Raw genomic sequence first — 22,671 nt, 5'->3', positions numbered from 1 at the left:
GGCCATCTCTTCTGCTAGAAGAGTTTCTGAATTATCCGCTCTCTTGTGAATCTCCTTTTCTGATTTTTCATCAGGATAAGGCGGTTTTGCGGACTTCATTTAAATTCTTACCTAAGGTTTTGAATTCTAACAACATTAATAGAGAAATTGTTGTCCCTTCCTTGTGTCCTAATCCTAAGAATTCTTTGGAGAGATCCTTACGTTCTTTGGATGTGGTAAGAGCTTTGAAATATTATGTTGAAGCTACTTAAGATTTCAGGAAGACTTCTAGTCTATTTGTCATATTTTCTGGTTCTAGGAAAGGTCAGAAGGCTTCTGCTGTTTCCTTGGCTTCGTGGTTAAAGCTTTTGATTCATCAAGCTTATTTGGAGTCTGGTCAAGCCCCGCCTCAGAGAATTACAGCTCATTCTACTAGATCAGTCTCCACTTCGTGGGCTTTTAAGAATAAAGCTTCAGTTGATCAGATTTGCAATGCAGCAACTTGGTGGTCTTTGCATACATTTACTAAATTCTACCATTTTGATGTATTTGCTTCTTCGGAAGCAGTTTTTTGTAGAATAGTTCTTCAGGCAGCTGTTTCAGTTTGATTCTTTCATTTATGAGAATAAACTTATATTTTGGGTTGTGGATTAATTATTTTCAGCGAAAAATGGCTGTTTTTGTTTTATCCCTCCCTCTCTAGTGACATCCACATCTTGGGTATTGCTATCCCATACGTCACTAGCTCATGGACTCTTGCCAATTACATGAAAGAAAACCTAATTTATGTAAGAACTTGCCTGATAAATTAATTTCTTTCATATTGGCAAGAGTCCATGAGGCCCACCCTTTTTTATGGTGGTTATGATTTATTTGTATAAAGCACAATTATTTCCAAATTCCTTTGTTGATGCTTTTTACTCCTTTCTTTATCACCCCACTACTTGGCTATTCGTTAAACTGAATTGTGGGTGTGGTGAGGGGTGTATTTATAGGCAATTTGAGGTTTGGGAAACTTTGCCCCTCCTGGTAGGATTGTATATCCCATACGTCACTAGCTCATGGACTCTTGCCAATATGAAAGAAATTAATTTATCAGGTAAGTTCTTACATAAATTATGTTTTTGCAGGCTGTGGTGCCCTCAGTTTAGGGTCCGTCTCCTTTTACCCTCCCATTTTTTTTTTCATTCAGTGTCCTCTAGAGATTGGGCATTTGTTCCTACAAGTAATGAATGAAGCAGTGGACTCTCCTCCCATTAAGATGGAAAACATAAATTATGCTTACCTGATAATTTCCTTTCCTTCTCTGTGAGTAGAGTCCACTGCTCCCGTCTGTTTCTCTGGGGGGTGGACCTAAATTTAGTATTGTCTTCTGGCACCATTTTTACCCTGATATTTCTCCTACTGGTCCTTGTTCACTTAGCAGAATGACTGGGGGATGAGGGGAGTGGGGTAGGTATTTAAGCCTTTGGCTAGGGTGTCATTGCCTCATCCTGGTGGCCAGGTTCTTATTTCCCACAAGTAATGAATGAATCAGTGGACTCTCCTCCCTCAGATGGAAATGCAATTATCAGGTAAGCATAATTTATGTGTTTGCAATATTATTTAAATCTATCATACTCTACTCCCTTTCCAAACCTGCATGTGTTATCTTTTGGTTTGTCATGCTTATTTAGTCACCCTGACACATAAGTTGAGTGGAATTAGTGTTCTGCATACAAATCTCAAGCTTATGCAAGATTTGGAACAGATTTAACAATTCCAGTTGTGTGTGAAATTCTTAATCAAACAAACTTTTAACATGTTTTTTTATAGAATTAAAACATCTCACAATGCATGTTTGGTAAGGATTGTAAATCACATTCTAAAAAAAAAAAAAAAGAATACACTCAAAATAAATAAAAGATCTGTAGTGATTTGGAGAATCAGGAGCGTCATCCTGAGCACAAATCAGTGAAGAAAAACTGTTAACATCAGACCACTTGTTTGAGCAGTGAGTAAACCTGGTCCAGAACAGGTCCAAATCCTTGGTCCTTGGGTGTTCGGCTAGACAGAGAACCCTGGAAGAGAAAGCAAGCACAGTTGTGGAATCTGTTTATGCATTAAAAATATTATTAAAGCTGGTCATCAACTGGGCAAATTTGGGGTATAGGGTTGTATTATAATGGTTGTATTTAGAATCAGAATCAATTTGTATAACACAAGAAGTCCTAAAAGACTAATAGATGTTAAGTAGAATTTATTATACACACACTTTAATGATACCTTCAATTTATCCAGAAATGTCTTCTCCTCGTTCCATATATCTTGGAATGACATGAAGTCTGGGGCCCCTTTATAGAACTCCACCAGCATTATCTAAGGAACAGCGTATATAAAATATAATTATATACCACAATTATGATACATTTTACCAGTGTTTATAATTGAATGTCCTTGATTCCAAATTACAGAGCAGGTCCGCCCTATCAATTTTCTCACAAAACATCTAGCACCTGTTTTTTTTTTATTGAGGGTAGGATATTACAAAACAAAATTCTAACCTTTGTCTCCAAGTACCATGGGCTCCCTATCGCTTTCCCATGAGACAAAAACACAATTGCCATATTTTAGAGTATTGAAAGATGTCATAATACCACTGTGACGAACACCGGCTACGCCGACTGTGTAGCTCCGCCAAAGGGTCCTTCCTGTACCTGGAACTTGTATTTATAGAGCGTTATTATAGCAAAAGCCCACCCAAATAACCAGACAAGACGAGTATTCAGGTGAAACACGAACAGACTTTATTGTGAAACACACACTGCTTATATACACACTGACCATCTTGATAAGGGTCTTATCTGACCCCCAGATATCCTGCCATTCCCACCCCCCATAAAGACTGCTGGCCCTATAGGAGCCATAGTTCTATAGAGTCCCCGCAATACCTAGACCACAGTTTCGGGCTGATCCCGAGGGAGCGGCAGCTATTCCTGGGTACCAGTGGAGAGCTCCGGACCCCAAGATGTCCCAATCCAAAAAGCAACATGATCCGTTGCTGGGGGTTGGAGCGGCAGCTGTTCAAAGGTACCCCGGGTAAGCCAGTGGTTGTAGGGGGGTTCGAAACCCCAAGTACCCAAGAGAGCTCCCTTCCGGCGATCACCCCACCTCTTGCCCTCCATAGGAAGTATCAATCCCCAAAAGAGCGGAGTTCTGGGGCAAAAGGCCGCTGAAACTACCTAGGGTAAAGGTCAGCGGGGACCCTGGGTAGGCCGGCTAGTAGTTCCATGAGCCCGGCAAGCCGGGAAGGGGACAGGGGTAAGAAGAGATATCAGCTCTTCCAAGAGAAGGTATAAACAGTGAGAACACAAGAGGGAGAGAGTTTGGGACATCCCGTAATACATAAGGGGCCAGAAAATGAGGTAATAAACATGACACATGACGTGGGGGTAGCCTTGGCAGCCTGGTATCTTTGACAGTGCTCCCCCCCCCAAAAAGTCAGGCAGACCTGACTAGATCCACCCACGGTCGTCCTGGGGCTGTCCGGTGAGTTACTCCAATTCAGTTTGCCGGGGAGAGTCCAGCATTCCTATTCCTCCTTCCCAGCTGATACTGAATGGTAAAATTGAAGGTGCTGCAAGACTAGGCTCCACCGCAACAGTGGTCCATTGTCCCCATAAACTGTTGAGCCAGACCCAGGGGGTTGTGGTCAGTGAGCATGGTGAAGGCCCTTCCATATAAGTAAGGTTGCAATTCCTTAGGGGCCCACAACAGTGCCATTCCTATTCCACCACCCGCGTAGCTTCCCTCGGCAGTAGCTTCATGCTAATATAGGCTATTGGTGTTCATGGCCCTCCTCATCCACCTGGCTTAGCACTGCTCCCAATCTGAACATAGAGGCATCTGTATGGACACACACGTTTAGAGAGGCTAGGATCAGCCAGGATAGGGCAGAAGTTGGAGCTGTTTTTTAGGTTTTGGAAGGCGGCCTCACAAATTGGGGGACCACAGAACTTGTCGGGGTAACTGTTTTCTTGTCAGGGCAGTCAAAAGTTTGGCCAGGGCACTGTAGTTGTGGCCAACCTTGTGGTAGTACCCTGCTGTCCCTAGGAAGGCTAAGACCTGGGTCTTGGGGGTTGACCAGTTCGTGACTGCTTCAATCTTTGCCTGCTCCGGTCGCTGCTTCTCACAGCCTACTCAGCGCCCAAACAGGCATTTGTCTGACTTCAGCGTCAGACCCGCAGCCTTGATGTGGTCCAGAACGGTACCTAGGTAGACCAGGTGGTCCTCCCAGTTATAGCTGTAGATCGCAATGTCGTCCAGATAGGCGCAGGCATAATCCTGGAGGCCATAAAGGAGGCGATCTACCATCCTCTGGAAAGTTGCCGGGGCATTCTTCATCCCAAATGGCATGACCTTAAACTGGTACAGGCCGAATGGGGTGATCGCTGACTTCGGAATAGATTCCGGCTACAGGGGAATCTGCCAGTACCACTTGCAGAGGTCTAAGGTGATCAGAAAGTTACCGCAGGCGATGCATTCTAGGTAATCATCAAACTGGGGTATAGGATAGGCATCGGTCGTGGTTTTGATGTTAAGCCAATTATAGTCTACGTAAAATCGTGGGGTTCCGTCCCGCTTGGGTACCAGCACCACCAGGGAAGCCCAGGGACTGTTGGACGGCTCAATAATGCCCATGTCCAGCATCTCCCTGATTCGGGGACCCGGTACGCTGGCTTCCGCAGGGGCTCCTGTACCAGGGTCTCCACTCGGTTCACCGCTACCGTGGTGTACCCAGGGTCAGTGGAGAACATGCCACGTCGGCTCTAATACCTGTCTGACTTGCTCCCTCTGCACAGTCCCCAGCCTCTCATTTAACTTTATGTCCCTTATGCCTGCGGGCGTCCTATTTCACCCGGGTAGCTCCGGCATGGGGAGAATGAGTCTTTCAAGGTAGGAGCACAGATGGCGGCTACCTCCTCGGGCCTCTCCTGGTATGCCTTCAACATGTTCACATGAAAGGTCCGGCGGACCCATTCATCTGATCATTTGGCTACCAGGTAGGTCGTATCGCAGAGTTGCTCTATCACTTTATAGGGTCCCTGCCAGGAAGCCTGTAGCTTTTTCTGTCTTGGTAGGCTTCAGGGGCCAGACCTTCTGTCCTCCGTCTAAGGTGCGGTTAAGAGCATTCCTGTCGTACCACCGCTTCTGCCTACCTTGGACGATCTGAAGGTTCTCTTGCACTCTAGTGGCGAGGTCCTTTCAATCGATCTCTGAATTCCAGGATGTACCCCACAATGGAGTGTCCTTCCTCCCCATCTGATCCTTCCCAATGGGCTCTAAGCAGGTCTAGGGGCACTCTCCCTCTGGCCATATACTAACTCAAAGGAGGAGAACCCAGTAGATTCCTGGGGCACCTCTCTGTATGTGAACAAGAGGTGCAGCAGGTATCTTTGTGAGAGGCTGAGAATGTCCTAAGCAGCTGCTTCATGGTCCCGTTAAACCTCTCATACAGCCCTTTAGTCTTGGGGTGGTAGGAAGAGATCGGCAGGAGTCTTACCTTGCAAAGCCTCCATAGCTGCTGGGTGAGCTCAGCAGTAAACTGGGTCCCCTGGTCTGAGATAATCTCTTGGGGGAAACCCACCCTGGCAAATATCCGGAGCAGCGCATCGGCTACTGTGTCTGCCTGGATATTGGCCAGTGGGATTCCCGTCGGGTGGCATAGTCCACCACGGTTATGATATACTTTTTCACTGAGGGACAGAGCAAGGGACCAACAATGTCAACGGCTACTCTGCTGAATGGTTCGTCGATTATAGGGAGTGGGTGCAGGGATACTTTGGAGTGGTCCCCTGTCTTGCCTACTCTTTGGCAAACTTCACAAGTCCGACAGCACTGCCTAACGTCCCCTGTAATCCTTGGCCAGAAAAAGGTCTGAGTCAGTCGGTGACGGGTTCTAATGATGCCTAGATGTCCTGCCAGGGGAATGTTGTGCCCTATGCGCAGCAGGTTGTACTGATACTTTTGGGGGTACTACCAGCTGGGGCTTGGGCATCTGCCTGCCTCTCGCTCCCCTCTGTAAACCCGGTATAGGAGCTCTCTGTCCCACTCAAAGGGGTTGCCTCCTAACACCCCTGGGTCTGTCCTGGGCACGGTATGGAGCTAATGTCGGGTCACTCAATGTCTCCAGCGGTCGGGTAGATGTCAGGGCACAGTGGCTTACCTGGGTCACCTAATCAAGTGCAGTGGCCTGGAGTCTGGCTTGCTGGTGGGTGGTGGACTAGGTAAGCATCGGTAGAGTCATCCATACAAAGGAGGAGGTGAGATGCCCCAAATCATTCCCCAGCAAGACCTCTACGGGTAAGTGAGGTATGACCCTAATTCCCACAGCACGGGAGCCGGCAACCCCAATCCAGGTGAACTTGTGCTGTAGGGGATCAGGAGCACCTTACCCCTAGCCACACGAACTGTAATGGACTTCCGTGTCCGGTCCGAGGTGGTGACCAGGTGTGGCTGGACAAGGGTAACAGTTGCTCCACTGTCCCGTAGATCCTGTGCCTGCCGGCTGTTGATTCATACGACCTGGAGGTGGTGTAGGCGCTTGTTGCCTGTTGCTGCTTGGACTGGATCCACCTAATGTAAGACCCCAAACTCTTCTTCGGTCCAATCGGCATGGTCAGTGTGGCTCTCCTGACCTCCAAGCATTGAGTGGCGGCTCTGGAGCTCCCAGTGGGTGCTCTTGTCCATTGAACAGGGGCGGATTTTCTTGGAAGTTAACTTGGACATGACCCATCTGGTTGCATCCGTAGCATCGGATTCCTATCTTCCAGGGTGGACTGGGCCGGTGAGCCACTGGGGGTGAGCCGGAACTGGCAGTGAAGCGGCCTGCTGGGCGAGGGTTCAAGTTGCACCTGATGCCAGGCATCCAAGAACCAATCTGCCAGGAACGGCAGCTTGGTCTACCATCTTGGGCTTCCAAATCCCGGACCCATTCATGAGCTGGGAGGCTGGAGTGGTTACTTGGTTAGCCTGTGAATCAGTAGTCCAAGGAGCAGGTGAACTGATGGCCCCACTTCAGTGAAAGGCTGTCCCTCTTTCTTTCTCAATCCTCGGAACTTCAGCCGGTGAGCCTCCAGTCGTGATGGTGTACCGGGCTAGGATGCGTTCTTTCACCCGGTTCATAAGTTTCTTTTGCCCTGCAGTCGCACCTGTGTCTCAAATACTTGTAAGTATTGGTATACTCTCCTCGTCTCCGTCTTTAAAGGCACGGAAAGCCTTGTGAGGTAGCTTCTTTGGAGGGGGAGCAGGCCCCAGATCGACCGGCACGGGCTCCCCCCATAACCTTCAGGGACCTCCAAGCATCTTGAGGCGGGTTGCATCAGCAATTATCCGAGTTATAATCTCCTGTGGTGGGGTGGTCTCATAGAGCGCCGGTTGCCACCAGATCTTCCTCTGAACCTTGGACATATTGGTCCCCCCAGTGAGGACTAGCTGGCCCGGTCACTGCCCTCCCGGGTCACTGCCCCGGGTACAGCCGGGCTCACTAGCTCGATCCGCCTTCCATCAGCTCTGCGATGATTGCTGGGCCACTTGTCCACGAACCTCCAGCAAATATTTAAGGGTACTTTCTTTTAAGCCCAGAGTACCACTGCTCCATCCGAAGAGGACTTAGTTTGTGGTTTGGATGTCACAGGTAGAACGAAACATCCCACCGCTGCCAACCAGTTGAGACGGACACCAGCTACCCCAACTGGGTAGCTCCGTCAAAGGATCCTTCCTGTACCTGAAAATTGTAGCTATAGAGTGGAGAGAAGTGATTATAGCAAGAGCCCACCCAAATAACCAGACAAAACCAGTATTCAGGTGAAACACGAACAGACTTTATTGTGAAACACACACTGCTTATATACTCACTGAGCCGTCTTATCTGGCCCCCAGATCTCAAGCCATTCCCGCCCCTCTAGACTGGCGCCCCAATAGGAGCCATAGTCCCCTGCTCAATACCCTAGACCGCGGTTTTGGGGTGATCCTGAGGGAAGCGGCGGCTATTCCCGAGTACCAGTGGAGAGCTCCGGACCCCAAGATGTCCCAGTCCAAAAAGCGACATGATCCGTTGCTAGGGTCGGTGCGGCAGCTGTTCAAAGGTAAGGCCAGGGGGAGCTAGTTCCAAAGAGGAGCTCCTTTCCGACAATTACCCCATCTCTTGCCCTCCATAGGAAGTATCAATCCCACAAAGAGCGGAGTTCTGGGGGCAAAAAGCTGCTGAAACTACCTAGGGTAAAGGTCAGCGGGACCCTGGGTAGGCCCGGCCGGCTAGTAGTTCCATCAACCGGGAAGGGTCAGGAGGTAAGAGATCAGCTCTTCCAAGAGAAGGCATAAACAGTGAGAACACAAGGGGGAGAGAGTTTGGGGACATCCCGTAATCCATAAGAGGCCAGAAAACGAGGGTAATAAATAGTGACCCAGGTAGTAGGGGAGGTGGAGGTAGCATTGGCAGCGCTGGTATCTGTGACAACGACGAATAAAACAAAAGAACAAAATGCATTTACTCATGATGCTACATATTATACTGTATGTGTGTGTGTATATATATATATATATATATATAATATGATATAAATATTATAATAAGGATACATGGGATATATATTGAAAATAGCAATAAATGTAATTATGTGGAATATATGATATTTCTGGGGGGTTTTGCCTCTATTAGCATGTGTCAATTTTTTGTAAGGCGCGTTAAGTATACCTTTGTATCTGCTAGCTTATTTCTTTTTCTCTTGTTAAGTGTATCCAGTCCACGGATCATCCATTTCTTGTGGGATATTCTCCTTCCAACAGGAAGTTGCAAGAGGATCACCCACAGCAGAGCTGCTATATAGCTCCTCCCCTCACTGCCATAATCCAGTCATTCTCTTGCAACTCTCAACAAAGATGGTAGCGTAGTAAGAGGAGAGTGGTGTATTATAGTTAGTTTTTTAACTTCAATCAAAAGTTTGTTATTTTTAAATGGTACCGGAGGTGTACTGTTTCATCTCAGGAAGCATTAGAAGAAGAATCTGCCTGTGATTTCTATGATCTTAGCAGAAGTAACTAAGATCCACTGCCGTTCTCACATATTCTGAGGGACTGAGGTAACTTCAGTAGGGGGAAATGGCCGTTGCAGGTTTTCCTGCAATAAGGTATGTGCAGTTAACATAGTTTCTAGGATGGAATTTGCTAGAAAAATGCTGCTGATACCGGATTAATGTAAGTTGATCTTAAATTTAGTGATAGCTACTGGTATCAGGCTTATTAACAGAGATTACATACTCTTATAAAAGTGCAATATAAACGTTTGCTGCCATGTTTAATCGTTTTTATATATGCTTGGTGATAAAACTTATTGGGGGCCTAGTTTTTTTTCCACATGGCTGGCTTGATTTTTGCCTAGAAACAGTTTCTGAGCCTTCCACTGTTGTAATATGAGTGGGAAGGGCCTACTTTTAGTGCTTTTTCTGTGCTGCTAAAAATACTGCCAGGACATTCAGCTTCTGCCCTGCTGCATGATACAGGACATCTCTGGAGGGCTCAAAAGGGCTTCAAAGTCGTGTTTTGAAGGAGGGTAACAACCACAGTAGACTGTGGCCAGTTGTTGTGACTGTGTTTAAAAAACGTTTTTGTCATTTATTATTCCGTTTTTGTTATTAAGGGGTTAATCATCCATTTGCAAGTGGGTGCAATGCTCTGCTGACTTGTTACATACACTGTAAAAATGTTTGTTAGTGTAACTGCCTTTTTTCACTGTTATTTCAATTTTAGTCAAAATTTGTTTCTCTTAAAGGACTCAGAAACGTTTTTATATTGCTTGTTAACTTGCTTTAAAAGTGTTTTCCAAGCTTGCTAGTCTCATTGCTAGTCTGTACAAACATGTCTGAAACAGAGGATACTTGTTCATTATGTTAAAAGGCCATGGTGGAGCCCATAGGAGAATGTGTACTAATGTATTGATTTCACCTTAAACAGTAAAGATCAGTCTTTATCTACAAAAGAATTGTCACCCAGAGGGGTCTGTCGAGGGGGTAGTTATGCCGACTAACTCTCCCCCACGGTGTCTGACCTTCGCCTCCCGCTCAAGGACGCACGCTAATATGGCGGCCAAGTACATCGAGGGACGCCCATAGCGATTACTTTGCAGGACATGGCTGCAATCATGAATAATACCCTGTACAGAGGTATTATCCAGATTGCCTGAATTGAGAGGCAAGCGCGATAGCTCTGGGGTTAGACGAAGATACAGAGCGCGTAGATGCTGTAAGAGCCATGTTTTGATTACTGCGTCACAATATGCAGAACCTGAGGACGGAGAGCTTCAGTCTGTGGGTGACGTCTCTGAATAGGGGAGACCTGATTCAGAGATTTCTTATTTTAAATTTAAGCTTGAGAACCTCCGTGTATTGCTTGGGAGGTATTAGCTGCTCTGAATGACCAGTGGCACAATTGCAGTGCCAGGAGAATTTATGTAGGCTGGATAAATACTATGCATTGCCGGTGAGTACTGATGTTTTTCCAATACTTAAAAGCGCTTACAGAAAATTATTAGTAAGGAGTGGGATAGCCGGTGTGCCCTTTTCCCCACCTCCTATATTTAGGAAAATGTTCTCCAATAGATGCCACTACATGGGACTTATGGCAGACTGTCCCTAAGGTGGAGGTAGCAGGTTTCTACTTTAGCAAAGCGTACCACTATCCGGTATGAGGACGAGTTGTGCTTTTCAGATCCAATGGATAAAAAATTAGAGGGTTAACCTTAAGAAAATGTGTTATTCAACAAGGTTTTATTTTACAGCCCCTTGCATGCATTGCGCCTGGTCACAGTGCTGCGGCGCATTCTGGTTTGAGGCCCTGGAAGAGGCCAACCATACAGCTTCCATTGACTGAAATTGTTGACAACGTTAGAACTCTTAAGCTAGCTAACTCATTTGTTTGTTCTGATAGCCATTGTTCATTTGACTAAACTAACGGCTAAGAATTCCGGATTCGCCATCCAGGCGCGTAGGGCGCTATGGTTCAAATCCTGGTTCAGCTGATGGTGACTTCAAAGTCTAAATTACTCAACCATTCCTTTCAAGGGGCAGACCTTATTCGGGCCTGGTTTGAAGAAATTATTGCTGACTTTACTGGAGGTAAGGGTCATACCCTTCCTCAGGACAGGCCAAATCAAAGGCCAAACAGTCTAATTTTCGTGCCTTTCGAAATTTCAAGGCAGGTGCAGGCATCAACTTCCTCTGGCTTCAAAACAAGAGGGAACTTTTGCTCAATCCAAGCAGGCCTGGAAACCTAACCAGTCCTGGAACAAGGGCAAGCAGGCCAAGAAAGCCTGCTGCTGCCTCTAAGACAGCATGAAGGAGCGGCCCCCTATCCGACAACGGATCTAGTAGGGGCAGACTCTCTTCGCCCAGGCGGTGGGCAAGAGATGTTCAGGATCACCTGGGTGTTGCAGATCATATCTCAGGGATATCTTCTGGAACTTCAAAGCTTCTCCTCCACAAGGGGGGAGGGGATTTCACCTTTCAAGATTATCTGCAAACCAGATAAAGAAAGAGGGCATTCCTAGCTGCGTACAAGATCTCCTTGTAATGGGAGTGATCCATCCAGTTCCGCGGACGGAACAAGGACAGGGGTTTTATTCAAATCTGTTTGTGGTTCCCAAAAAAGAGAGGAACCTTCAGACCAATTTTGGATTTAAAGATCCTAAACAAATTCCTCAGAGTTCCGTCATTCAAGATGGAAACTATTGCGAACCATTTATACCCATGATCCAAGGAGGGTCAGTACATGACCACAGTGGGACTTAAAGGATGCCTACCTTCACATTCCGATTCACAAGAATCATCATCAGTTCCTGAGGTTTGCCTTTCTAGACAGGCATTACCAATTTGTAGCTCTCCATTCGGGTTGGCTACAGCCCCAAGAATTTTTACAAAGTTTCTGGGCTCACTTCTTGGCGGTCCTAAGGACCACGAGGCATAGCGGTGGCTCCTTACCTGGACGACATCCTTGATACAGGGCGTCAAGCTTTCAAATTGCCAATCTCATACAGAGATAGTTCTGGCATTCCTGAGTCCGCATGGGTGGAAAGTGAACGAAGAAAGAGTTCTCTATCTCCTCTCACAATGGGTTTCCATCCTAGGGACTCTAATAGATTCTGTAGAAATGAAAATTTACCTGACGGAGTCCAGGTTATCAAAACTTCTAAATGCTTGCCGTGTTCTTCACTCCATTCCGCGCACCCACGGTGGCTCAGTGCATGAAGTAATCGGGCTTAATGGTAGCGGCGATGGACATAGTGCCATTCGCGCGCCTGCATCTCAGACCGCTGCAATTATGGCATGCTCAGTCAGTGGAATGGGGATTACACAGATTTGTCCCCTCTACTAAATCTGTATATCCCAGGAAACCAGAGATTCTCTTCTCTGGTGGTTTATCTCGGGCCCATCTGTCTCAAGGGTATGACCTTTCGCAGACCAGATTGGACAATTGTAACAACAATGCCAGCCCTTCTAGGTTGGGGTTGCTTCTGGAACTCCCTGAAGGCTCAGGGTTCATGACTCAGGAGGAGAAACTCCTCCTAAATAAATATTCTGGAGTTAAGAGCAATATTCAATGCTCTTCTGGCTTGGCCTCAGCTAGCAACACTGGAGGTTCATCAGATTTCAGTCGGGACAACATCACGGACTGGTGGCTTACACTCAACCATCAAGGGGGGAACCAGGAGTTCCCTAGCGATGTCAGAAGTCTCCAAGATAATTCGCTGGGCAGAGACTCACTCTTGCCACCTGTCAGCGATCCATATCCCAGGTGTAGAGAACTGGGAGGCGGATTTTCTAAGTCGTCAGACTTTTCATCCGGGGGAATGGGAACTCCATCCGGAGGTGTTTGCTCAATTGGTTCTCCGTTGGGGCAAACCAGAATTGGATCTCATGGCGTCTCGCCAGAACGCCAAGCTTCCTTGTTACGGATCCAGGTCCAGGGACCCAGAAGCGGCACTGATAGATGCTCTAGCAGCGCCTTGGTTCTTCAACCTGGCTTATTTGTTTCCACCGTTTCCTCTGCTCCCTCGTCTGATTGCCAAAATCAAACAGGAAAGAGCATCGGTGATATTGATACCGCCTGCGTGGCCACGCAGGACCTGGTATGCAGATCTAGTGGACATGTCATCCTTTCCACCATGGACTCTGCCTCTGAGACAAGACCTTCTAATACAAGGTCGTTTCAATCATCCGAATCTACTTTCTCTGAGACTGACTGCATGGAGATTGAACGCTTGATCCTATCAAAGCGTGGCTTCTCCGAGTCAGTAATTGATACCTTAATACAGGCACGAAAGCCTGTCACCAGGAAATTTACCACAAGATATGGCGTAAATATCTTCATTGGTGTGAATCCAAGAATTACTCATGGAGTAGGGTTAGGATTCCTAGGATATTGTCCTTCCTCCAAGAGGGTTTGGACAAAGGATTATCAGCTAGTTCTTTAAAGGGACAGATTTCTGCTCTGTCTATTCTTTTACACAAGTGTCTGGCAGAAGTTCCAGACCTTCAGGCATTTTGTCAGGCTTTAGTTAGAATTAAGCCTGTGTTTAAACCTGTTGCTCCTCCATGGAGCTTAAACTTGGTTCTTAAAGTTCTTCAAGGGGTTCCGTTTGAACCCCTTCATTCTATTGATATCAAACTTCTTTCATGGAAAGTTCTTTTTCTGATGGCTATTTCCTCGGCTCGAAGAGTCTCGGAGTTATCTGCCTTACATTGTGATTCTCCTTATCTGATCTTTCATTCAGATAAAGTTGTTCTGCGTACAAAACCTGGGTTTTTACCTAAGGTGGTTTCTAACAAGAATATCAATCAAGAGATTGTTGTTCCATCATTATGTCCTAATCCTTCTTCAAAGAAGGGGAACGTCTTTTGCATAATCTAGACGTAGTCCGTGCCTTGAAGTTTTACTTACAGGCTACTAAAGATTTTCGCCAAACATCTAACCTGTTTGTTGTTTACTCTGGACAGAGGAGAGGTCAGAAGGCCTCGGCAATCTCTCTTTCTTTTTGGCTTCGGAGTATAATCCGTTTAGCCTATGAGACTGCTGGACAGCAGCCTCCTGAAAGGATTACAGCTCATTCTACTAGAGCTGTGGCTTCCACCTGGGCCTTTAAAAATGAGGCCTCTGTTGAACAGATTTGCAAGGCTGCAACTTGGTCTTCGCTTCATACCTTTTCCAAATTTTACAAATTTGATACTTTTGCTTCTTCGGAGGCTGTTTTTGGGAGAAAGGTTCTACAGGCAGTGGTTCCTTCCGTTTAAGTTCCTGCCTTGTCCCTCCCATCATCAGTGTACTTTAGCTTTGGTATTGGTATCCCACAAGTAATGGATGATCCGTGGACTGGATACACTTAACAAGAGAAAACATAATTTATGCTTACCTGATAAATTTATTTCTCTTGTAGTGTATCCAGTCCATGGCCCGCCCTGTCCTTTTCAGGCAGGTCTAAATTTTAATTAAACTACAGTCACCACTACACCCTATGGTTTCTCCTTTCTCGGCTTGTTTCGGTCGAATGACCCTATGGATAGAAAGCTAGTGTCTTTTCACAACAAATGTCTTTCAGCAGACAGGTTTCCATTTCCTTCTTAATGTAAAGAGAGTCCACTGCATCATTCCTTACTGTTGAGAAATACTGAACCTGGCCACCAGGAGGAGGCAAAGACACCCCAGCCAAAGGCTTAAATAACCCTCCCACTTCCCCCAGTCATTCTTTGCCTTCCATCACAGGAGGATGGTAGAGATGTGTCAGAAGATTTCGGAGTAATTCCTTGGAAGGGTATCTGCCCTTCGATATGGGACTGGAGTTTTAAGTAGTCTTGTCAGCCTCTCAGTAAGAGCATTGATTAAAGTTAGAGTCTGGAGATGCAGGGAGAGTCTTTCTGTGAACCGATCCAGACTGCCTGCTATCAGCTCCTAAGCAATCAGTGTTGACGAGTTTTACTGCCTGCTTGTAGCTTGGCGTGCTTTTTCTCATAGCAGGGGCGGTCCTGGCTTGCGCACCATGTGACCGGGAGTGGTCTCATTTTCATTTCCTCTTTCCTGACCGAGCTTGTTGTCGGAGAAGACGCTATTTCTCTGTATTGTCTTGGTCTAGGAAGTGGTGAGTGCCCCAGCCATTGGGAGTATAAAGGTGCTGTTTGTGAGAAATAAAGATTTGTATTTTCTGTGTTCTGCTGTTATTGGGTTAAGCTATGGAGGATTCTGATATATTAGAGGGTACTCCCTCTGTTCCAAATAGTAATACCTGTTTATATTATGAGGAGGCTTTGGTATGCCCACCCTCTCATTTATGTTCCAAATGCCTTGACAGCGTTATTCAGTCAAAGAAGGATAACCCTTTTAGTACCACTGAGCCATCCACCTTGTGGTGACATAGCTTACTGACCTAGCTTTTATTGAAATCCCTTCCCCCCCCAGATACACCTTTCTCTCTCTGAACTAGGTATTTAAAGACACTCCATTAGCCTTGACTGGCTTGCTAGGCCAAACCCCTTTGAAATTAGAATAATATTGGGAAACACTCTCTATTTCCCTCTCTCCTTCTTATCCTGTTCCTGACAAGTTTCTAATTTTCGTTCCTTTCGTTCTGATAAATCCCAACGACAGCAGTCCTCCACTAAGCCCGAGCAAACCAAGAGTACTTGGAAGCCGGCTCAGTCCTGGAATAAGTCCAAGCAGAGCAAGAAGCCTGCCGGGATTAAATTGGCATGAAGGGGTGGCCCCCGAACCGGCTCTGGATCGTGTAGGGGGCAGACTGTTGCAGATGCTTTTCAGATGCTTGGTTCAGGGACATGCAGGATCCATGGGTCCTGGAGGTCATAGCTCAGGGATACAGGATAGGTTTCAAGTCTCATCCACCCAAGGGCAGATTTCTTCTCTCAATCCTGTCTTACAGACCAGAAAAGAGGGAAGCCTTTCTGGGGTGCATGCGGGATCTGTCATCCTTAGGAGTCATTGTCCCAGTGCCTATCTCAGAAAGAGTTTTGGGATACTATTCAAACCTTTTCGTGGTCCCAAAGAAGGTTTGCGTTCCTGGACCAGCACTTCCAGTTCACTGCACTTCTGTTTTCTCCTACATTGGTGTGTCCAGTCCACGGCTTCATCCTTACTTGTGGGAATATTCTCTTCCCCTACAGGAAATGGCAAAGGGAGCACACAGCAAAAGCTGTCCATATAGCCCCCCCTCTGGCTCCGCCCCCCAGTCATTCTCTTTGCCTGCTCTGAACAAGTAGCATCTCCACGGGGATGGTAAAGAGTATGTGGTGTTAGTTGTAGTTTTATTTCTTCTATCAAGAGTTTATTTTAAAATAGTGCCGGTTTGTACTATTTACTCTACAACAGAAAGTGATGAAGAGTTCTGTTAAAAGAGGAGTATGATTTTAGCACCAGTAACTAAAATCCATTGCTGTTACCACGCAGGACTGTTGAAACCAGAGAACTTCAGTTGGGGGTAACAGTTTGCAGACTTATCTGCTTCAGGTATGACCAGTCTCTTTTCTAATAACACATAGTAATGCTAGAAGACTGTCAGTTTTCCCTTATGGGACCGGTAAGCCATTTTCTTAGACTCAGTAACAGATTAAAGGCTTATAAATTGGGCTCTATGCTGGTTGACACTATCGTGGGCTAAATCGATTTGCTTATATCATATTTTTATGACATTTGGAGTGTTTTATGAACTTGGAAACACTTTTGGGAACGTTTTAATTATGCCTGGCATTTGTTTAGACGCCTAATCTAGTCAGAAAGGCCCCTTCACTCTGGTATGCAGAGGGAGGAGGCCTCATTTTCGCGCCTCAGTTGCGCAGTTACTTCTAAAGGCAGTGCATGCAGCTTCATGTGAGAGGGTCCTGTGGCTGAGAAACGGACTCCGGAAGGCTTATTTCTGTGGTGAATAACCCCTAAGGAAGGTAAAAGCCGTAGCAAAGTCTGTGGCAGGGACTGTAGTGTGTTTAAACCGGTTAATTTAACTATTAGCTCCGGTTTGCTTATTTAAGGGTTTAGAGACTTCATATTTGGTGTGCAATACTTTCAAAGCATTAAGACACTGGGGTGTAAATTTCTCTTGTTAAGTGTATCCAGTCCACGGATCATCCATTACTTGTGGGATATTCTCCTTCCCAACAGGAAGTTGCAAGAGGATCACCCACAGCAGAGCTGCTATATAGCTCCTCCCCTCACTGCCATATCCAGTCATTCTCTTGCAACTCTCAACTAAGATGGAGGTCGTAAGAGGACTGTGGTGTTTTATACTTAGTTTATTTCTTCAATCAAAAGTTTGTTATTTTTAAATGGTACCGGAGTGTACTGTTTATCTCAGGCAGTATTTAGAAGAAGAATCTGCCTGCGTTTTCTATGATCTTAGCAGAAGTAACTAAGATCCTTTGCTGTTCTCACATATTCTGAGGAGTGAGGTAACTTCAGAGGGGGAATAGCGTGCAGGTTTTCCTGTAATAAGGTATGTGCAGTTAAAATATTTTTCTAGGGATGGAATTTGCTAGAAAATGCTGCTGATACCGAAGTAATGTAAGTAAAGCCTTAAATGCAGTGATAGCGACTGGTATCAGGCTTATTAATAGAGATACATACTCTTCTAAAAGTGTATTTTAAAACGTTTGCTGGCATGTTTAATCGTTTTTTACATATGTTTGGTGATAAAATTTATTGGGGCCTAGTTTTTTCCACATGGCTGGCTTGAATTTTGCCTAGAAACAGTTCCCTGAGGCTTCCCACTGTTGTAATATGAGTGGGAGGGGCCTATTTTGGCGTTTTTTTTGCACAGCAAAAATTAGACACAGACATCCAGCTTCTTCCTGCATGATCCAGGACTTCTCTGAAGGGCTCAAAAGGCTTCAAAAGTCCTATTGAGGGAGGTAAAAAGCCACAGTAGAGCTGTGGCAGTTGTGACTGTTTAAAAAACGTTTTTGTCATTTGTTATTCCGTTTTTGGTATTAAGGGGTTAATCATCCATTTGCAAGTGGGTGCAATGCTCTGCTAACTTATTACATACACTGTAAAAATTTCGTTAGTGTAACTGCATTTTTTCACTGTTATTTCAAAATTTGGGAAAATTTGTGTTTCTTAAAGGCGCAGTAACGTTTTTTTATATTGCTTGTAAACTTGTTTTAAAGTGTTTTCCAAGCTTGCTAGTCTCATTGCTAGTCTGTTTAAACATGTCTGACACAGAGGAACCTACTTGTTCATTATGTTTGAAAGCCATGGTGGAGCCCCATAGGAGAATCTGTACTAAATGTATTGATTTCACCTTAAACAGTAAAGATCAGTCTTTATCTATAAAAGAATTATCACCAGAGGGTTCTGTCGAGGGGGAAGTTATGCCGACTAACTCTCCCCACGTGTCAGACCCTTCGCCTCCCGCTCAGGGGACGCACGCTAATATGGCGCCAATTACATCAGGGACACCCATAGCGATTACCTTGCAGGACATGGCTGCAATCATGAATAATACCCTGTCAGAGGTATTATCTAGATTGCCTGAATTAAGAGGCAAGCGCGATAGCTCTGGGGTTAGGAGAGATACAGAGCGCGCAAATGCTGTTAGAGCCATGTCTGATACTGCGTCACAGTATGCAGAACATGAGGACGGAGAGCTTCAGTCTGTGGGTGACTCGGGGAAACCTGATTCAGAGATTTCTAATTTTAAATTTAAGCTTGAGAACCTCCGTGTATTGCTTGGGGAGGTATTAGCTGCTCTGAATGACTGTAACACAGTTGCAATTCCAGAGAAATTGTGTAGGCTGGATAGATACTATGCGGTGCCGGTGTGTAATGACGTTTTTCCTATACCTAAAGGGCTTACAGAAATTATTAGCAATGAGTGGGATAGACCCAGTGTGCCCTTTTCCCCACCTCCTATATTTAGAAATTTTTTTCCAATAGACGCCACTACACGGGACTTATGGCAGACGGTCCCTAAGGTGGAGGGAGCAGTTTCTACTTTAGCAAAGCGTACCACTATCCCGGTTGAGGACAGTTGTGCTTTTTCAGATCCAATGGATAAAAAATTGGAGGGTTACCTTAAGAAAATGTTTATTCAACAAGGTTTTATTTTACAGCCCCTTGCATGCATTGCGCCTGTCACTGCTGCGGCGGCATTCTGGTATGAGGCCCTGGAAGAGGCCATCCAGACAGCTCCATTGAATGAAATTATTGACAAGCTTAGAACGCTTAAGCTAGCTAACTCATTTGTTTCTGATGCCATTGTTCATTTGACTAAACTAACGGCTAAGAATTCCGGATTCGCCATCCAGGCGCGTAGGGCGCTATGGCTTAAATCCTGGTCAGCTGACGTCACTTCAAAGTCTAAATTACTCAACATTCCTTTCAAGGGGCAGACCTTATTCGGGCCTGGCTTGAAGGACATTATTGCTGACATTACTGGAGGCAAGGGTCATACCCTTCCTCAGGACAGGGCCAAATTAAAGGCCAAACAGTCTAATTTTCGTGCCTTTCGAAATTTCAAGGCAGGAGCAGCATCAACTTCCTCCGCTTCAAAACAAGAGGGAACTGTTGCTCATTCCAGACAGGCCTGGAAACCTAACCAGTCCTGGAACAAGGGCAAGCATGCCAGAAAGCCTGCTGCTGCCCCCAAGACAGCATGAAGGAACGGCCCCCTATCCGGAAACGGATCTAGTGGGGGGCAGACTTTCTCTCTTCGCCCAGGCGTGGGCAAGAGATGTTCAGGATCCCTGGGCGTTGGAGATCATATCTCAGGGATATCTTCTGGACTTCAAAGCTTCTCCTCCACAAGGGAGATTTCATCTTTCAAGGTTATCAGCAAACCAGATAAAGAAAGAGGCATTCCTAAGCTGTGTGCAAGACCTCCTAGTAATGGGAGTGATCCATCCAGTTCCGCGGACGGAACAAGGACAGGGATTTTATTCAAATCTGTTTGTGGTTCCCAAGAAAGAGGGAACCTTCAGACCAATCTTGGATCTAAAGATCTTAAACAAATTCCTCAGAGTTCCATCATTCAAAATGGAAACTATTCGGACCATCCTACCCATGATCCAAGAGGGTCAGTACATGACCACAGTGGACTTAAAGGATGCCTACCTTCACATACCGATTCACAAAGATCATCATCGGTTCCTAAGGTGTGCCTTTCTAGACAGGCATTACCAATTTGTAGCTCTTCCCTTCGGGTTGGCCACTGCCCCGAGAATTTTTACAAAGGTTCTGGGCTCACTTCTGGCGGTTCTAAGACCGCGAGGCATAGCGGTGGCTCCGTATCTAGACGACATCCTGATACAGGCGTCAAGCTTTCAAATTGCCAAGTCTCATACAGAGATAGTTCTGGCATTTCTGAGGTCGCATGGGTGGAAAGTGAACGTGGAAAAGAGTTCTCTATCACCACTCACAAGAGTCTCCTTCCTAGGGACTCTTATAGATTCTGTAGAGATGAAAATTTACCTGACGGAGTCCAGGTTATCAAAACTTCTAAATGCTTGCCATGTCCTTCATTCCATTCCACGCCCGTCAGTGGCTCAGTGCATGGAAGTAATCGGCTTAATGTTAGCGGCAATGGACATAGTGCCATTTGCGCGCCTGCATCTCAGACCGCTGCAATTATGCATGCTAAGTCAGTGGAATGGGGATTACTCAGATTTGTCCCCTCTACTAAATCTGGATCAAGAGACCAGAGATTCTCTTCTCTGGTGGCTTTCTCGGGTCCATCTGTCCAAGGGTATGACCTTTCGCAGGCCAGATTGGACGATTGTAACAACAGATGCCAGCCTTCTAGGTTGGGACGCAGTCTGGAACTCCCTGAAGGCTCAGGGATCGTGGACTCAGGAGGAGAAACTCCTCCCAATAAATATTCTGGAGTTAAGAGCAATATTCAATGCTCTTCTAGCTTGGCCTCAGTTAGCAACACTGAGGTTCATCAGATTTCAGTCGGACAACATCACGACTGTGGCTTACATCAACCATCAAGGGGGAACCAGGAGTTCCCTAGCGATGTTAGAAGTCTCAAAGATAATTCGCTGGGCAGAGTCTCACTCTTGCCACCTGTCAGCAATCCACATCCCAGGCGTAGAGAACTGGGAGGCGGATTTTCTAAGTCGTCAGACTTTTCATCCGGGGGAGTGGGAACTCCATCCGGAGGTGTTTGCTCAACTGGTCCATCGTTGGGGCAAACCAGAACTGGATCTCATGGCGTCTCGCCAGAACGCCAAGCTTCCTTGTTACGGATCCAGGTCCAGGGACCCGGGAGCAACGCTGATAGATGCTCTAGCAGCTCCTTGGTTCTTCAACCTGGCCTATGTGTTTCCACCGTTTCCTCTGCTCCCTCGACTGATTGCCAAAATCAAACAGGAGAGAGCATCAGTGATTCTGATAGCACCTGCGTGGCCACGCAGGACCTGGTATGCAGACCTAGTGGACATGTCATCTCTTCCACCATGGACTCTGCCTCTGAGGCAGGACCTTCTAATACAATGTCCTTTCAATCATCCAAATCTAATTTCTCTGAGACTGACTGCATAGAGATTGAACGCTTGATTCTATCAAGGCGTGGCTTCTCCGAGTCAGTCATTGATACCTTAATACAGGCTCGGAAGCCTGTCACCAGGAAAATCTACCATAAGATATGGTGTAAATATCTTTATTGGTGTGAATCCAAGAGTTACTCATGGAGTAAGGTTAGGATTCCTAGGATATTGTCCTTTCTCCAAGAGGGTTTGGACAAAGGCTTATCAGCTAGTTCTTTAAAAGGACAGATCTCTGCTCTGTCTATTCTTTTGCACAAGCGTCTGGCAGAAGTTCCAGACGTCCAGGCATTTTGTCAGGCTTTGGTTAGGATTAAGCCTGTGTTTAAAACTGTTGCTCCCCCGTGGAGCTTAAACTTGGTTCTTAAAGTTCTTCAGGGAGTTCCGTTTGAACCCCTTCATTCCATTGATATTAAACTTTTATCTTGGAAAGTTCTGTTTTTGATGGCTATTTCCTCGGCTCGAAGAGTCTGAGTTATCTGCCTTACATTGTGATTCTCCTTATCTGATTTTTCATTCAGACAAGGTAGTTCTGCGTACCAAACCTGGGTTTTTACCTAAGGTGGTTTCTAACAGGAATATCAATCAAGAGATTGTTGTTCCATCATTGTGTCCTAATCCTTCTTCAAAGAAGGAACGTCTTTTGCATAATCTGGACGTAGTCCGTGCCTTGAAGTTTTACTTACAGGCTACTAAAGATTTTCGTCAAACATCTGCCCTGTTTGTCGTTTACTCTGGACAGAGGAGAGGTCAAAAAGCTTCGACAACCTCTCTCTCCTTTTGGCTTCGGAGCATAATACGCTTAGCCTATGAGACTGCTGGACAGCAGCCCCCTGAAAGGATTACAGCTCATTCTACTAGAGCTGTGGCTTCCACCTGGCCCTTTAAAAATGAGGCCTCTGTTGAACAGATTTGCAAGGCTGCGACTTGGTCTTCGCTTCACACCTTTTCAAAATTTTACAAATTTTACACTTTTGCTTCTTCGGAGGCTGTTTTTGGGAGAAAGGTTCTACAGGCAGTGGTTCCTTCCGTTTAAGTTCCTGCCTTGTCCCTCCCATCATCCGTGTACTTTAGCTTTGGTATTGGTATCCCACAAGTAATGGATGATCCGTGGACTGGA

The 22,671-nt window shown here is 45.9% G+C and overlaps 1 protein-coding gene across 1 annotated transcript in view; it reads right to left on the bottom strand.

Annotated features, from left to right (window-relative positions):
• Positions 1-1,952: 1,952 nt before the first annotated feature.
• MPND (MPN domain containing) overlaps positions 1,953-22,671 on the bottom strand; it is a 224,561-nt gene continuing 203,842 nt past the window's right edge. Inside the window, exons 12-13 of the mRNA XM_053700111.1 lie at positions 2,245-2,337; positions 1,953-2,039 (exon numbers count right to left, since the gene is read on the bottom strand). Coding sequence (XP_053556086.1) covers positions 1,953-2,039; positions 2,245-2,337 — 180 coding nt within the window. The remainder of the gene's footprint in view (positions 2,040-2,244; positions 2,338-22,671) is intronic.

This window comes from Bombina bombina, chromosome 2 (assembly GCF_027579735.1).
Source record: "Bombina bombina isolate aBomBom1 chromosome 2, aBomBom1.pri, whole genome shotgun sequence".
Lineage (NCBI taxonomy): Eukaryota > Metazoa > Chordata > Amphibia > Anura > Bombinatoridae > Bombina > Bombina bombina.
This window is presented reverse-complemented; position numbering and strand designations above follow the sequence as displayed.